This window comes from Hemicordylus capensis, chromosome 4 (assembly GCF_027244095.1).
Source record: "Hemicordylus capensis ecotype Gifberg chromosome 4, rHemCap1.1.pri, whole genome shotgun sequence".
NCBI classification, from domain to species: Eukaryota; Metazoa; Chordata; class Lepidosauria; order Squamata; family Cordylidae; genus Hemicordylus; species Hemicordylus capensis.
This window is the reverse complement of record NC_069660.1, coordinates 64,030,678-64,048,681: the sequence shown is the minus strand read 5'-3', so window position 1 is coordinate 64,048,681 and position 18,004 is coordinate 64,030,678. Positions and strand designations below refer to the sequence as shown.

The following is an 18,004-nucleotide window of genomic DNA, read 5'->3' as shown; positions in this document are numbered from 1 at the left end:
TGTGACCTGAGCATTTATCAAAAATATATCTGTGAATATTAACTGAAAATAATTATTTTCCAAAGTTTGATTTTAAGATGCTAAGCATTATAGATCAATAGTATTTTATACTGATCAAGTTAATCCTACTTAGGAGAATCCTTTGTAAGAAATGAAAAGAGAAAGAAGCCAAGACAGCCCTCACTGGTGTGAAATCATAAGCTTCATCTCCTTTTGTGTTGTCACCAGGCAGGAGATGAAGGAAACAACACAGGAACATTTGGTCTTCCTGTTTAGGAAATGCCTCGAGTATTTCAGATAGCATTTTGATCACAGGTTTCACAAGGGATAGAATCTTCCCACACGGAGACTTAAATAAAACGATCCCTCTTTTCTCAAACAATTGTTGACTTTTGGGTGGGAGGAGACGGGGGAAAGGGGAGTCAGGATGTTACAGCTTTTTCCTCCTCTTGGTCAATCTGTGGGTCAAACATGATGAAGTCTCTGGACTTCAATACATAAACATTTTTGGAGTCTCTACTAAAACAGAGCTAAAATATACATTCTTAAGTCACACAATGTTCCAGGACAGGCAGGCTTGGTGGTGGCTCAGAAAGACTGAAGATCAGTCATGGATTCAGTGGCAGCCCAACACATTTGCCTGCTTGAACAGCCCCTTTTGCTTATCAGTCAGGCCCCTCTGGGGACTCCAAAAAGATTATTAGGGGAAAGTGGCGAATATTAAGAAAACACAGGACAACATCAATTAACGACGCGCACATGTAGCAAACATGCAGCATGTACGATGGGGGTGAGATTTTCGTTAATCTGCCCTTCCCTCTTTCTCCAACTGTGACTCTTAAAAGTATGTCTCTGTGGGCTGTGCAACCTTCAGGGATATGTTTTTGGGAATCAAAGTCAGCTATGGAGGGTGATCCAAAGAAATCACCTCTCCACTGTAGTGTGCATGCAGAATTCATTAATCTGGATGTCAGCAACAATCAAAATTCAGTGGTTCATAGTCTTTTCATCCCATTGCCAATAGAGTAGAGCAGAATTTTGCAAAATGCACAGAGAATGAATGGATTATGTGAAAGTGATGCTGGAACGGATGAAACAGTGTGGTGCAGACCATTGTGCAAGTCAGATCACTGTATTGATGGGGAAAGCCATTTTCTTTACTGGAATGTCTTCTCTGCTGTATTTACCCTCGTAAATTGCTTAACTAATATTTCATGCCTGTCATCGGGATAACCTGCTCCTTAAACCATTACTCTGCCATGCCCCTTCCTCACCAAATTAAAGCAACTCTCCATCTCTTGGCCCCTAACTATACATCCTCCTTCATCTTCCCCCTTTTTGTCTCTCTTTCAATTCGGCGTCTACTGTAGGCCTTCCCTTTTCTCTTCTTGCAACATGCCCTGTCGTGGTGCTCCCTGTGTCAGGGACTGCAACCCATCATCAGAGAATGTCACAGTTCACTGTTGAATCTGTTGTTAAAATGCTTGAAAGTCTTTTCACATATATCTCAAACAGTTACGCCCTTGGGAAATAAATTGCCTGCGTGGCTGTTAGCCAACAGATCAGCGGCATCGGAGTGGAAGCAACCATGGCGGCAGGAATGGGGTGGGTGTGGTGTTTAACCAAAGCATTTCCAGGCAGAGGCGCTCTTACCTTTGGACTTCGGGGCCAAAGCCCAGGGCCTCCACAGCCCCTGGGGCCCCCCAAATCCTCTTTGGTCTGTCCCAGGTGGTGTGGTCAGCCAGTGGAGCATGATGATGTTTAATTTGCAGGGGAGTGGGGGCCTCCAAAGGCCTTTAGGTCCAGGCTCCAAAATTAACTGGGTGCACTGCTGTTTCCAGAACCAGCCTAGCCTCAGCTTACCTGCTCCTTCCACTGTCACCTGACTCTTCCTACCCCATCCTCACTTTTATTCATCTAATGTAGAATAAAACTCTGGTGGGAACTGTCTCAGTTCTATGCTGCACCAAACATAGAACAGAGATGGTTCAAGTTAAATAATAGCAGTTACTGCTACTTGCTATAGTACATTAGTGTTCAAAGTGCTCCATATACACATTAGCTCAGTAATCCTTACAAATCTCCTGTAAGATAGGCCAGTGTTGTTATGCCCACATTGCAGATATGGAGCTACTACTACAACAAATATTTATATATCACTCTTCAACCAAAGTTCTCAAAGCGGTTTACATAGAAAATAATAATAATACATAAATAAGATGGTGTCCTGTTCCCAAAGGATTCACAATCTGAAAAAATAACGTAAGCCAGAAACCAGCAACAGCCACTGGAGGGAGGCTGTGCTGGGGGTGGATAGGGCCAGTTGCTCTCCCTCTACTAAATATAAGAGAATCACCACTTTAAAAAGGCGCCTCTTTGCTCAGTTAGCAGGCACAGAGGCTTTGAGATCACATAGTGCATTTTAACTACAGAGATCAGATTTGAATCATTCACTTCCAGTGATGACTTGGTTGAAACAATTCAGTCTGTCTATTACAGTTTTATATATAACTGAGTTACTAATTTTATATATATAATACTTATGCTTTTGTGATTTTCATTATTCTCTCTTTTTAAGATACATTTAGTTTTATCCTCATCATGCTTTAAGCATGGTGTGGCAAATAATTCCTGATATACAACAATCAAATTGCTCCCAAGTGTCCACTGGAGGTTACAACATGGAAAACACAGCTGTTTCTGAAGAGATTAAGTCATCTGGCAAATGCTCTTTGCCTATTTTGCAGGTCATGTCCAGTATCCAGATTTCAATCTCCAACTAAAACAAGAAAACATGCATATGTACGTGCCATGGACAAAAGTGGCATCCATAACAGAAGATTACAGTGTTTTTTTGAGATAAGTTTGGTTAATGGGAAAGTTTTATTAGAATTTGGCCCATCAAAGGAACTGAACAACAAATACTTGCCAGTAGCTGCTTCAGTCACTTCAAACAGCAACTTATGTTGAACTCAATAGAATTAGACCCAGCAATAATCACAAGGCCTGGTGGTGTTGACACTGATATATGGTTCAAACACATTCCATGACATGAGCAACATGTTTTGTTTTCATGTCTGTTGTTGCTTCAGTATACCAAATGACATAGATTGGACCCAAGGGAACTCAGACATCCTCACCTAGCAGCCAAACAATCAGGGGCAAATTTCTCCGAGTGATATGCTCTGCACTCGGCACTCACCCATCACTGGTCTCCATGGTGGCCCACTACTTACTGCCACCATCGCCTGCCTGCCCCCCACCCACCTGCCGCTGGCCTCCACGGCAGCCCCACACTCACTGCTGCTGTTCCCTGCCCCCCCACTAGCCTCCCATTATACTGCTATGATGTGGTATAATGGGAGGCCAGCAGCAACAGCAGTGGTGAACGAGGGACCCTGCAGAGGCCAGTGGTGTGTGCGTGAGTAGCTGTGGGAGCAGCCTGCCAAAATATCTGGACATGAGCCATCACCATTGCTATTCTAGTATCCCTTTATAACAAATTTACTAGGATAGGGTCTTTCTGCCTTCCTGCTGCATAACAGCTTTCCCTCCCTCTTTCCCTCCCTCCCCTTAATTTTTTAAAAATACAAAATATGGTTGTGACTACCCCTTAGCTTGAGTTAAAGACCAATGGTGTAATAAGCATGTGGAATTCACTACCACAAGATGAGGTGTGGTGATGGCCACTAGGTCTGACCTGAGGTGTCATATTTCTCTCTCTCTCTCTCTCTCTCTCTCTCTCTCTCTCTCTCTCTCTCTCTCTCTCTCACACACACACACACACACACACCCCGTCAGGTGATAAACATCCTTACATTTATTGGCTTAATTTCCAGAAGTTACAAGCATATAACAGTAATACTGGTGAGCTGAAGTCCTTCAGAGCTGATGAGAAAATAAAAAGAGCCCTGCTAGATCATCAGACCAAAGGTCCAGCAATTGCAGCATCTTATTTCCAACAATAACCAATCAGAAACTCTGGGGAGCCCTTAGGCAAGCTTGAAGGCAACAGAGCACCCCCAATGCTGGTCTCCACAACTGACATTCAATGCCACACTGCCTTTGAACATGGAGGTTCCATTTAGCCATTGTGGCTAATAGCCATTCATTTAATTCCCCTTTAAAGCCATCTGTGCTTGTGGCCAAACCTTGTGAAAGCAAATTCCATCAATTAATTATGTATTGTGTCAATAAATACTTTCTTTTGTCTTTTCCAATTCTATTGCCCATCAATTTCATCAGTAAAGCTAAATTCTAGTTTTTCTCCATCTCCACTTTCTCTACACCATGCATTCATATCTAGCATGTCCCGCTCCATTATCTTAGTTGTCTTTTTTCCCCTAAACTAAAAACCCTCAGATGCTTCAGCCTTCCTTGTAGAGAAGGCAGTACAAAGATGAATCTGTGGTCTGTTACTGGATATGCATATAAAAGATCTAGTTTACCCCAAATAGGCATCAGGTTTAGGGCTTTCTAAATATCAGGTCATGCAGCAAAGCTCAGCCCAGAGCATTTCCGAGCAGTGAAACATGCATGGAGGGGAGGGAAGAGTGCTGCTCTATTCTCCCTCCAAAAGTACTTTTTGACTTCAGAAATATGTCCCTGATGGCTACGTTTGGGCTGAGTTCCAATGCAGCCTCTTCTATACACACAGCTCTTGCTCCTCACATTTAACACTGAACAATGTGAGCCACTATAACCACTTCTATAAAATCTTGGCTCTATGACATAACTAAAGAAAACTACAGAATGAGGAATGTTATCTATCACAGAACACGTTATGCCTTGGAAGGAGAAAAATTTAAAATAAAATCTAATCATAGTGTTCCCACAGACATTATAGTTAGGTAGCTTGGAGGAAAAACCACTCCTATGCAGTTTTTCCTTTGCTGTGGAAAGAACACTTAAGAGAATGTCAGAGTTTCCTTTGTACTGAACAGAGATATAAACCAGTTTACTGAGAAAAGCCAACAGGAAAATGGAGAAGTGCTTCAGTCTATTTTATCTGCTCACAGCTCAGACACAATTATCAGTTTCCCCAGAAATAGCATCTGAGACAAAGTGAGAAGCAGAGATCCCATCCCCCACTGCATAAAGATTAGTGAAGATAGAGGTTTGCTAGCTGTGATTGGCTCAGTCCACTTATTTTTTATTATTGAGAGGATTCGGAACAGAATCGCATGGTAACTCTATTTTTATTTATGATCAGATTAGGATGACCACTAAAAAACAATGCTATCCCTAAACAAGTTCAATGGATTTGAATGTAAAGGCACTGGCTGATGTGTTCAATGATGTAATGTGGGTGGTGCAGACCCACCCACACTGCTGCAAGGCTTTAACACACACAGTGATGCTTCTGTGCAAGAGGGCTGTTCTGGTACAGCTTACCCCTACACAATTGCAGGTCACATACAACTTGCATTATTCCCAATGCAAATAGCATGCATCCTGCAATCACACAAGGGTAATCTGTACCAAAAGAGCCCTCTTTTGCATGCAGCAGCATCGTGTGTGTTAGAGGACCATAGCGGTGTGGTGGTCCTGCATTATGCTATGGGACATGTCAGTCCCTAAAATCAATAAGATGTGTAGCTTGGGCATGTGGATGTTTACTTGGAAGTAAGTCTCTCTGGCCAACATCCAGACTAACCTATCACCAGGTTTTTTCATTACGCAAGGGGAAAATTTTGGCAACTTCCTAAAACCATGTCTCAGGACCCGCAGAAACATAGTTTTGGGAGGCACAAGCAGCTTTAAAGGGAAGGAGAGAGCTCTTCAAAGGGAAGGAGAGATCTCAAAAAAAAACCCCCTCACACAATGAAAAACATGGTGCATCTGCAGGTGGTTAGTCTGGATGTTGGCCCTGGAGTTCATGGGACTTTCTCTCAAGTAAGTATGTAAAGGTTGTATACAATAAAATTATCAGGATCTGTCATTCTCATCTTAACCTATCTAGTTGTGCATATTCCTCAAGAGCAGAGAATTCACCATTAATTTTCATGCGATCAGCTAATCCTCAATTTGACCACTATGTTTGAACCTGCATTCTTAAACATTAGCCTAAACAAATTCAGCCTTGTGAAGGATGTCTGTGATCAGAATGATTTAGAAAGCATAACCGGTATCAGCACCATGTTGCCAGGCTTAGGGAAAAGATAGTGGCTGACATACTGCTTCAAGAGGACACAGTTCGCTTGAGCACTGCCTGTGCGCTGCTGTGATGCTGTAAACAGCTGTGATGGGGCTGCACCATAGGGTAGCAGTAATCTGTGTAGGCATTGGTAAGGGCTCTTCCAATAATGGAAGTCCATGCATGGAACCCTTACTGCCAAATACTGCTGCCCTGAGGTGCTGCCCCATCACAGCTGTTTACATGCATGCAGGTGCTCAAGCCACTTCCACCCCCTTGTACAATGGATTGTACAAAGTCAGGATTGTTGGAGATGTGACTCCATAGGCATCAACTCTCAACACCAATACCTCCTATTGACCACTAGGGACATTAGGAGTAGAAGTAGAGAGTATAGGACAGTCCCCTTGTTATTTCTTTGTTCTCGTATCTCCGCACTAAGTCTCTTGTGATTCTTAGGATATTCCTTTTTTAATTTGTTCTCTCTGTTCTTCCTTCTTCCTTCCAATATGAGGTAGCTAGTACAAGATGCAGACCTTTCTATTCAAGTTCATAACTTTTTCAAATAAAACTTCACTTGTTCTATACCCTAAGCAGTTGTCTCCAGATCTCCTCTGTGAGCTCTCTTCTCATCAAACCGGTTTCTCCGCTAAATAAGGGGTTGACTCAAAATTCTCCCTCACAAGTAGCTGATCAGTAAGACATGTAAATGCATAAATTACTAGACAAAGGTGAACTAAAATGTGTGATGGAACTGGAAATATTATTACAAAAGCCCCAACACAGCCAGTTCCCCAGAAGCTTCTAAAGCAGTTTATTTGTATAGGTTCCTTTTCTGGCAACTATCACACCACAGAGATAACTGGGACTTAATCAGCTACTCTCCAGGTTTGCAACTGAAAAATAGCAAGTAACTATTTATCTTCAACAGAACTCCCAGGGCAGTTTACAGCATTAAACATAGAAAGCAACAAATCATAGTAGAGACTATTGATCTAAATGTTAAAAGTAGCTCAAAGTGAGCCTGAAATAATGCAAACTCCTGCTAAATAAATCTAAACAAAATGTGTCAACTGTAATAGTACCTTTGGGATTTCTTGTTAGCAGACAGCCTCCTCCTCTCCTCCCCCCTCCCCGGCAAACTGTGGCTTTCTAAAGAACACAATAGAAACAGAGCATGAACAGTCACTTCAAGAGGAAGTGCCAAGAGGAAATTGGCCTCTGCTTGGATCAAGCAGAGTGTTGTGCAAAAACCAAACTAGTACTTGTACCAGTTTTCTACCTAGCAAAAGTGATGTGCCCCACACTGAATCCTATGCATTCTTAATTCCCAACACAGCAAAAGGATCTTTAGCAGTAAAGAGTATTTGAAGCTAGAGAACCTTTAAATCATCAAGGTACCCCAAGTCAGTTATGCAGATTTGGCATTATAGAACTCTTTTGTTCTGTGCTCCCTCCAAGTAGCCAATGCCACACCCACACCCTCTCCAATATCTGGAATTTCTGCTTTGTCCACTTTGAAACCTAAAGTTTCCCTGCCATTGGGACTTTGCAGAGCACAGAACATTATAACATGTCCCCTAGACATGTATGTCTTTGCTGCTGCTGTTATGGGAGTCTAGTGATGCCAACTCCCACTTACTGCTTCAGAGCCTGCTCAGTTAAGTACCTGTTGTGTACTCAAGCCCTTTAGCCTAAGCCGAATCACTGGGCAGCTGAGCCCCAAGCTGGAACAATGGACTGCAGGGTCCTGAATAACTACTGAGCTGAAATTATTGTCCTTGAGCATCCTTTTGTGGGCCTGCTGCAAGGAGATCTGCACTGGACTTCCTTGGGCATCCTTGGAACCAGAATTCTTGGGTCACTCTCTGTGTGGCCTTCGCACAGGACTATCCCTATGCCTGACTCCCTGAGACCCTAGAGGAGCATAGCAAGCTGCCTTATAATGAGTCAGGCCATTGGTCTCTCTAGCTCAGTATTGTCTACACTGATCCACAGTGGCTGTCCAAGGTTTCAAGCAGGAGTCTCTCCATACCCTACCTGGAGATGCCAGGGAATGAACCTGGAACCTTCTGGATGCAAGCATGCACAATTGATGTTCTTCCACTAAGCCCCATCCCACTAGCTTCCACTACAGCGTTCACATGTAGCCTCATGTAGCCATCTTAAAGCACTCACATGTAGCCACCCATCCAATGCAAACCAATGTGGAACCTGCTTTGCAAAGGGGACAATTCATGCTCATTGCCACAAGACCAGCTCTCCTCCCCAAAGAGTGAAACTCTAGAGAGAGACCTTGAGGCTGGGTTATTCCCTCTGTGAGATTGCTATGGTCTAACCCCTGTACTTGGCTGCCTGGGAATCCCAGTGCAAAAATCTGAAACCTTGGGTTCTTTGCCTCTCCAAACTGCATTTCCTTGCATCTGGACGTAACACTTGAGGAACCTCTGGCCCATTCAATGCATTATGTGTGAATGCAGCCATAGTATGAGCTGAGCTATGCCTAGGCTAAATCCAAACTTCTGCCCATAGGTTTTCACATAAGGGAAACTGACATAAATATCAGCCCTAGCATTGATATATTTAATTAGGGCTAAGTCGAATTTCAGTAGTAGTCAGGCTTTGGAATTTTCAGACTAACTTCTGACAAATCATTATAAGATATAACTATACATTAACAAAGATTAACAACAAAGACCACAGTAGATGAAAAGCATGTAACAATGGAACATGAACAAGTTATCCCTGCTAAATTGACAGGGAGCCATCTTTAAAGTAGCGGCTCTCATATATTTCATTGGGGGAGAGCAACTGTTCCTATTCAGCACAGCAAGCATATGCCCCCACCCAACAGCTGTTACTGGTGTCTCTCTTGAGTTATTGTTAGATTGTGAGACCCGTCAGGACAGGGAAGCATCTTCTTATTCCTTTTCCTATGGACACTTTTTGTTGTTGTTGTTGCAAAACCATATATCTATTTTCTTAATAAAAATAACCCCCCTTTCCCTCATGGTTATTAAGTTCCCTTTCCCAAAGTATCTACCACAACAGGCCCTTCCCAAAAGCCTTTTTGAACCTGCCCAGTATTGTTAATTCCTTAGTGCAGATTTCATCTGCATGGTTGTTACTTACACATGAGTAAGTCTCATTGAGCTCCAAGCATATAACTTTCCTGGTGGACATCTGCTTGATATTTATGCATTTGATGTCTGTCTAAAAGGCAAAATGAAACACCACTGTCAGTATGCCAAGAGGGGATGGCTCTTCATGCCTAGGTTTAGAAAACTTTCAACCACAAGGAAGCTTTATATTCCCACTGAGGTGTTCCAGATAGATACAAAATTGAATCAGCCCTACTTTTATTAGTGTCAGCCCTGCTGACCCAACCTCATTCCACAGACTGGGGATTCAAACCTATTTTGAATCAAGTGCTAAGGCAGATACTGTGGTGCTGGAAGTACTCTCTTAATTGGATATCTCCATATGCTACCATCATGCAAAGAGCATCCCCATGGTAGTGCACACTAATGAGTATAGGATGAATGGAAGTTAAGGAAGCAAAGCCAAAGAGCTAAGCTGCTGATCTGGAAATTCATCCATTAGAAATAATGGATAGGGCTGAGAATTTGAAGCCAAACATTGTTTTACTGCAGTCTGAAATATTCCACCAAGCCTTTATCCCTTCATTCTTTCACATTTATTTGGAGCATCTCCCTGGTCCAAATCCTAACAGGCTGCCCCCCCCCTTTTACCCTAGGAGAAAGTGAATAATCATATAACTGGTTGGTGTGTCATGCTGACTCCCTCTGAGTAGGGGCATATTAAGGTCTTTGCTGCCAGTAGGCAGCCAAAGGTTTACCACCCCAGAGTGGCAAGGGTTACCGTTCCCTTTTAAAGTTAGAAGGGGGAGAAGGGGAGTTTAGTTAAATCTATTTTTTGGCATTGGCAGCGGTCCATCAGAGAGGGCAGACAGCAAGTGATACCATCCTCCTAACTGAAGCCCGCCTACCTCCCAAATGAAAGAGATCGCCCAATTTTGGGCTATTCTGCACACTCACAATCTCTTTCATTTGGAAGGTAGGCAGGCTGGTGTTAGGAGGACGGTATCACTTGCTGCCAGACCACTGCCCATGACACTCCACGGCTGCACCCATTGCCATCCTGCCGCCACATGCACCATCTTAAGGAGGCAGGCAGGTGCACACAGGAGCTCTTGTTGCCACACTACTGCTGTGCACAGCAGCAATTTTAAAGGTTTGAATAAAAATTAACATTTTTATTAACATTTCCCAAATTTGCCACTGGGGGAATTTTGCTGCCATAGGCAGCCGCATCTACTGCCTGTCCTTTAATCTGCTGTTGCCTCTGAGTCATCTCCAAAAGCAGGGAATTTAAATCCCCCCACTTTTGGAGATGACTCACCCCATAATGCACTGGGAAGGATGTGTTCCCCCTAATGCATAACAGAGCAGATGCTGCTGGAAGATGAGGGACCAGCTCCTGGGGCTCCTCCTTTCCACCTTAGTGGCTGGCTCAGGCTGGTGTGTCTCTGTGGAGATCCCACTGAAGAGGACAGCTTTGCGAGTCCTTCTCCTGAATGCCACCCACAAAACTAGCTGCCAGCCCTCCGTGAATGAAGATACTGGAGTAATCCATGCCATCAAGAAGGAAGAGGATCTGAAATGGGCATTAGCAGATGGCCACATTCCCCTTAGTACATGGTGCTGCTGAGTAGAAGGCTTTTCATCAGGGTTCTCAAACAGAAACTGAAAGGCAGCTCACAGTTCTTTGGGCTGGCTGGAGCCATCTCCAAGCCGCAAGAGAGTTTGCTCCTGGACTAAAATGCCCCAATGATGGCTTTGGTGATTCACTCTCTTATACACCAGGAGGGATACAGCCTGCCTTGTGCATTATGGGACAAGTCAGCTCCAAAACTGAAGTGTTGAAATCCCCCACTTTTGGAGTTGACTGGCTCCCTTATGGCTATTTGTACCCAGAAGCAATGTATGCTACTGGGCTGGAGGAGAATGGAAGCAAAAATAAATAAAACCACCTGGTGGCCAACAAACAAACAGATGTGTCTGGGGTCAGGGGGTGCCAATTTTCTTTTAATGTAAGTGTGCCTCTGGATTGGGAACATATTGGGAAACAATCGCATGCTCCAAAAAAATGGGGATGTGCAGAATTGCACTCTTCCACAAAAGTTCCCATTAGACCATATGAGGTGTTTCATAGTTGCATAAGCTCTTAGACTTAGCATGGATAGCATGGTCTTTTTTTAAGCCCCCAGAAGGCCACAGGTTCAGCCCTAATGATTAAGAAGCAGAGTAAATATGGAATTTCAATTTGTAGATGCTTTCCAACCGTGGCTGAAATGGTTGATGATTTGTGGTATTAATTGCTTGATCACAGATTTCAAACAGAACATTTTTGGAACTTGACCCCTTTCATAGCAACCAAATTAGCATTCCAAATAATTCATACACCTTACCATATCACTGCTATACCCAGGTTTGGATGTGATAGATGAAACAGAGGAATTATCTGTTGTGTTCTTAGTAAAAGCAGTAGTTGGGCCTGTACTTGAAATTACAGATTGACTTGTCCCATTCCTGTCAGGCTGAGTTGTTCCATTTGCCTGTGTTGTAGATGACTGCACTGTCGAAATCGGAGTTGATGTGGACTTTGTATATAAAGGGCTACTGGTGTTTGCCTCAGTTGTACTGGAATTTTTTGAAGATACTAGATGGGAAGAAGAAAAGCACACAGACACATGTGAATGCTCAAACCAAAATACATCATTTCAATTGCTGGAATACAGTAAGAATTTTATTATGTTTGTACACCACCCCAGACTTCCATCTCTGGGCAGTTTACAGCAATGTAAATCAAATTAAAGCAGAAATTAAAACCTTAAAACAATTTAAAACCACAAGTCTGGTTAAAAAGCTTGAGTTGATAAATGTGTCTTTAGAGACTTTTTAACAGTTGTCAGAGATGGGGAGGCTCTTATTTCAGCAGGAAACACATTCCAGAGTCTCGGGGTGGCAACACGGAAGATCTGTCCCTGAGAAGCCACCAGACATGTTGGTGGCAAGATGGACCTCTCTGGATGATCTCAATGGGCAATGGGACTCATGGCAAAGAAGATGTTCTCTTAAAAACCCAAATCCCAGTTTGTTTTTTCTTATCCTGTCCATCATTGCCTCCAGGCAGGCATTTAGGGAGGTTATGCCTTCTCCTGATGATGTTGACATGGAGAAATAGATTTGGGTGTCATCAGCATACTGATAACACCCTGCACCAAATCTCCTGATGATCTCCCAGTGGTTTTATGTAGATGTTAAAGAGCACTGGAGATACTTGGGGGATGCCATTAAAAATTTACTTTCTAAAGAACAACAGTCTCCAAGTGACACCATCTGGAATCTGTCTGAGAGATAGGAGTGGAACCTCTGCAAAGCACTCCCAACCCTCTCAGTCAGTCCAGAAGGATACTATAGTTGATAGTATCAAAAGCTGTTGAGAGATCCAAAAGGATCAACTGAGTCACACTCCCTCTGTCAATTTCCAATTGGAGATAATCTATCAGACTGACCAAGGCAGTCTCAACCCCATAGCCAGCCCCCAAACCAGTTTGAAATGAGTCTAGATTATTAGTTTCCTCCAAGACTGCCTGGAGCTGGGAGGCCGCCACCCTCTCAATTACCTTGCCCAGCCACAGAAGGTTGGAGCCAGGCCTAAAGTTTCTCAACTCTGAGAGAGCTCAAATTCAGGCTTCTTCAGAAGAGGTCTAATGTTTGCTTCCTTAAGACAGGGAGGCACCCTGCCCTCCCACAGAGAAGCATTTATAATATCTACCAAGCCTTCTACAACAAACCCCCTGTCAGATAGTATAAGCCATGTTGAACAAGGGTCAAGAGAACAGGTAGTAGGCGGCACTATTCCGAGCAGCTTAGTTACATCATCAGGAGTCACAAACAGAAACTGATCCAGCCTAACCACATATGAGGAATTACTGGACAGCTCCCATTAGACTCTGCAATAATTGTGGGGTCTGAGTTGGTCCAAATACAAGATATTTTATCCACAAACAACTCATTTAAAACATCGCAATGGGTAATTGATGGTTCCAAATTCTGATTCAAGGGAGGAGGGGCATATATTCACCCTCTTACAACTCTGAACAACTCCTCTGGACTTGAGCTTATGGATCCAATGCGGGCAGAAAAGAATAGCTTCTTTGCTGCATGTATTGCCTGGGCATAGGTCTTCAAGTGCACTCTATATTGTAATCTGTAGGATTCAAGTTGTGTCTTTCTCCACTTCCACTCCAGTTGTCTACCTTGCTGCTTCAGCTCCCATAGTTCTTCCATATACCAAAGGGCCAATTGTGAAGTGGGTCAGAGAGGACTCTTAGGAGTGATCAAGTCTACTGCCCTAGTGAGTTTGCTGTTCCAGTTCTCTACCAGGTCATCAACAGAATTACCAGCAGAGCCAACACTAAATCAAGGCTTCTTGGAATCCTATTGGATCCAATAACCTTCTTGGGTGGACCATCCTAATAGGCCCCTCACCCCTGCAGAGATAGGATGTGAGTGTGAGTCCAACCTTAACCAGATAGTGGTCCATCCATGACAATAGGGAAATCCATGACAATGTGGAAACACCCATGGAACACCAACCTGATTAGAGTAAAAGACCAGTTCAAGTGTGTGTCCAGCATCAAGTGTGTGTCCAGTGCGTCAGTCCTGAGACCGCTTGGGACCGGCCCATAGTTGTCATGGCCACTATGACCTCCTGAGGCACTCCAGACAAATTGGTCCTGAAGTGAACATTTAAGTCCCCCACCACCATTAGCCTGGGAGACTCCAATGCAAAGCCAGAGACCAAGTCCTTCAGCTTGGTAAGGGACTCCATTGGGCAGTGGGGTGATCAGTACAGTCCCAGTCTATCCCTGGTCTCCAAACTTAAGTACACACATTCGATATGGTCAGACACTTCGACAGGGATCCTGGTAAGGGAGATGTTATTCTTATAGACCACAGGCACTCCACCTCTCTACCCACGTCCTCTCACTTGCTCCTTAACAGAGTACCCTGGAGGGAGAAGCTGGGACCAGAATGGGCCACCAGCCTCCCCCAACTAAGTCTCTGTGATATATACCAGATCGGTCCCTTAATTCATAATCAGATAATGGATGATTTCTGATTAATTATGGACTGACCTGGCATTACAAAGGAGCAAGGGGAGGCTCTGTGGGTAGTTGGCACTGCTCCCCAAGGTCAAAGAGCTGGCAGGACAGTCAGAAGGGGAAACAGCTATTACAGTTCTGATTTCTGTATGGTTTAAATTTCTGATATCAGTGCAACCCTGTAGCGGCTTGCTGATCTGCCATTACTTGGCAATTCGTCATAATAAATTGCATTTGGATTGTGGCATATCTCCAGAAGCATAATAGATTTGCTTTAAAACTACCAGTGCTGTGCTTCACACAATTAGCCTCAATAGGTTTTAAGCAGCCTCAATGGGATTTAAGCAGCCTAACAATGCAGAGTTGCAGCATAGGAAACCAATGTACTTATGACAATTACAGGTTTCTCAAGCATTAGGACTGGGAATTATTAGAATTCAGATCTTTCAAGTGTATAGTTCTGGAAAATCCAAGAGTCCCCCCCCACCCCACCCCATAGCTCTGATGTTAAGGGACAAGTCTGATGAAATGCTAGAAGAGCCATGATTTCCTGCAGTTTTCATTAGGGATGTGCACAGAACCAAGCGGGGGGAGTTGGAAGGTGTGTGTGTGGGGGGGTCTGACTTTAAGGGTGGGGGAGGGTGCACTTACTCCTCCCTCCACTTTCCCCCTGCTGGCACTCCGTTTGGAAAGTCTCCTTCAGGGCGGCAGCATATCTCCCTGCCGCCCCACCTCCTCTTTGCCCGGAAGTACCAGGAGGTACCTGACGCGAGCGTGACCCCACCTTCGTACTGGTTGAATAGCCAGTTGTTCAAACCAGTTCAGAGGACCTTAAAAGGGCCTCTGAATGGGTTTGTGCACATCCCTCATTTTTATCCCAAGCAGCTATGAGAGCTACCTGCATGTATTCATCTGTGGGGCAACAGCAGTCTGAGGAAGGGAATATAGATTGGGGCAACAATGCAGAGAAGAAAGAGTTAAATACCCTGCATCGGGAGCCGCTTCCCTGATCCAGTTTGCACACACCCACACAGGTGTAGTGGTTCTAACTAGAACAAATGGAGTTCTAACTAGAACAAAGTAGTTCTAACTAGAACAAATGGAGCCTACTTTCCACTCCCTTTAACATGGTGGCTCTTACCTAGGACCCCCTCCCATGTGCTATGAATTTAGTTTGCATCTGAGTGTCAGCACATGGGTTGCATAGGGGCGATTGCTATCTTGAAATAAGATGGCAGCTTGGCAAAAACTATCCCCATCAAAGTCTTCAAGGACCTTCTCCCAAGCACTGTGCATCTGTACTTTAATAACTGCAAAAGTTATTAAAGGGGGACACATAGCTACATCCATGGACACACACAGACCTGGTGAGTTTATAAGTTTTCATCCCTTTGGTATGTAGGCTAAAATTTCCCATAGGAAATGGACCTTAAGTTACGGATCTCCCACTGCCTCTCATCTAGTTTGGTCTTCAGTTTGTCCTTCGCTTGGATCCTATGTCTCAGTGGCCATCCACAGGTAAAACCTACACAGAGGGGAAAAATATTAGTTAACCCATTATACCCTTTTACCTTCAGGTGTTGCACTGGTATCTGCAGAAACAGTGGGGGATTTTGTCATTGCTGGAGTTGTGATAGAGTTGACTGTTGTTGTTGGTTTTGTAGTAATAGTAATGGTCTCGCCTGCTTTTGTGGTGGAATCATCACTTGCCACTTGATATTCTAGAAAAGAAAAAGAGATTGATGTCCTAATGTGCTGCTGAGCTATAAAACAAGATTCTCTGTTGGGACTCAGATTAGAGATGGTGCAAACAACATGCTCATTACTCAATGCAAATCATGACTTGCATGTGTGGAAGACTCATTGCAGTTCAAAAACCAGAGATAGAAATTTCACATCACACCATGCACAATATTTTAAAATAAAGGCAGCTTACATATATAAGCCAACTTAGTGAAAGTATTTGTTTTCAAGAGACAGCAAATTTGTCTCTTACAGTTTGGCTACATGAAGCTGAGTCAGGCCATTGCAGAATCTAGCCCAGTTCTTTCTTTTGCAGTTGGCAATGACACTTTCCCAACCCTTTGAACTGCAGATGCCATAGACTGAACCTTGGGTTGTTGTTGGTTTTTGCATGTATAGGTTTGAGCTTATACTGGATGGGGCTATAGCTCAGTGGTAGAGCATGTGCTTTGTATGTAGAAGGTCACATGTTCCATTCCTGGCACCTCCAGGTAGGACTGGGAAAAACCTCCATATGAAACCCTGGAGGGCCACTACCAGTCACTGTAGACAATACTGAACTATATGGACCAATAGTCTGACTTGGTATAAGGCAGCTTCCTATGTAACCCAAGGGTCTCTCCTGGAGAGCAACTGCCAATCAGAGCAGACAATACTGAATTGGATGAACTGATGGGGCATTTTCAGATGGCAATAAACTGTATGATATGCTAAACTTGTGCACAAGTTCTGAGTGAGAGCTTACTGACCCTCCACACACTCCCACTGGCTTATTTCCATTTTCCCAGTAGGCTCTCACATGTTCTTCAGACGCTCAGCAAAGACCTCACATGATTTTTGCAGCTCTTGCTTTCTGATAATAACCTGCCCTTTTCATTACTGTTTTTCTTCTTCTGAATGGAGGAAAGGGTGAGTTATTCTCAGAAGGGAAGAGCTGGTCAGCAGGTGTTACTTCAAAAATCATGTGAGGTTGCTGCTCAGGGCAAAGTCATTGCTTGGCATGAGATCCTGCTGGGAAAGAGGACAGAAGCCTGCTGCTGGAGTGTGTGGAGGATCAGTAAGCTTTCACTTAGAACCTCCTTGCAAACGTTTCACATCACGCAGATTATTGTCATCTGAAAATGCCTAGGGTCTCCTCAAGCAAATAGTATAACACTAAACTGGAGCCCATGTCCAGGACTTGTGCAGCTTGTCATACTAGGAAACCATTTAATTTGTATTGACGGCAGAAGAAATACAAGTTGGAACAGAACAGAGTGAGTTTTTGAGACTGAAAATTCTATAATAAATTTCTGGGTTTGCATTTGCCCCCTTTCAAATGCAAATAGCTGAGCAACTCACTCTGTATCTTCCCACCCTCTACACTTTTGAATGGGTTTTGTCAGTCTCCTGTGCTGACTCAGGGCAGGGCCTCTTAAAGAAGCCCATTTGCAGATGGGAAGGGAACAAAAGGCCAGTTATGGAGCCATCACTTTTCCAACCCTTGGAAAAGTGGTGGGTAGTAGCCAGGGCCTCAGGGCTAAGCCACTGGCCATTTGATGGACTCAGCTAACTCTTGACACTGCCACTTCCTGTACTGCTTTTCTTTAGCAGTTCTATACCACTGGAATACCCTTCCACCTGATATTCTTTCTCTGTTACCACAGTGAAGTGCCCCTTTAAACAAAGATGCTCACCCTAGCTTTTCCTCATTTAATTTCCTCCCGATGTATTTTGTCTTGTACCTGCATTTTTATGTCTGGGGAGAACTGCAGCTGTCGGGGGCATTTTGATTTGAAAACCAGTGCAGTAGCGAGGGTTAAACACCTGCTCACCTACATTGCTGCTCCAATGAAGTTGGCTGCCTCCTTCAAACACACTTCATTTTTTTTTAAGTCATAAGATCTACTGATGTGTAATTTTGCCCTTAGAGAGTGCATGTATAGACAGAA

At 43.8% G+C, this 18,004-nt stretch overlaps 1 protein-coding gene across 2 annotated transcripts in view; it reads right to left on the bottom strand.

The window, feature by feature from the left end:
- CD34 (CD34 molecule) overlaps positions 1–18,004 on the bottom strand; it is a 64,116-nt gene that overhangs the window by 12,682 nt on the left and 33,430 nt on the right. The window contains exons 2-4 of one of the 2 annotated variants that reach the window (XM_053249385.1): positions 15,902–16,051; positions 11,628–11,878; positions 9,269–9,349 (exon numbers count right to left, since the gene is read on the bottom strand). In XM_053249385.1, coding sequence (XP_053105360.1) covers positions 9,269–9,349; positions 11,628–11,878; positions 15,902–16,051 — 482 coding nt within the window. The remainder of the gene's footprint in view (positions 1–9,268; positions 9,350–11,627; positions 11,879–15,901; positions 16,052–18,004) is intronic. The other variant, XM_053249386.1, reaches the window with a different exon arrangement.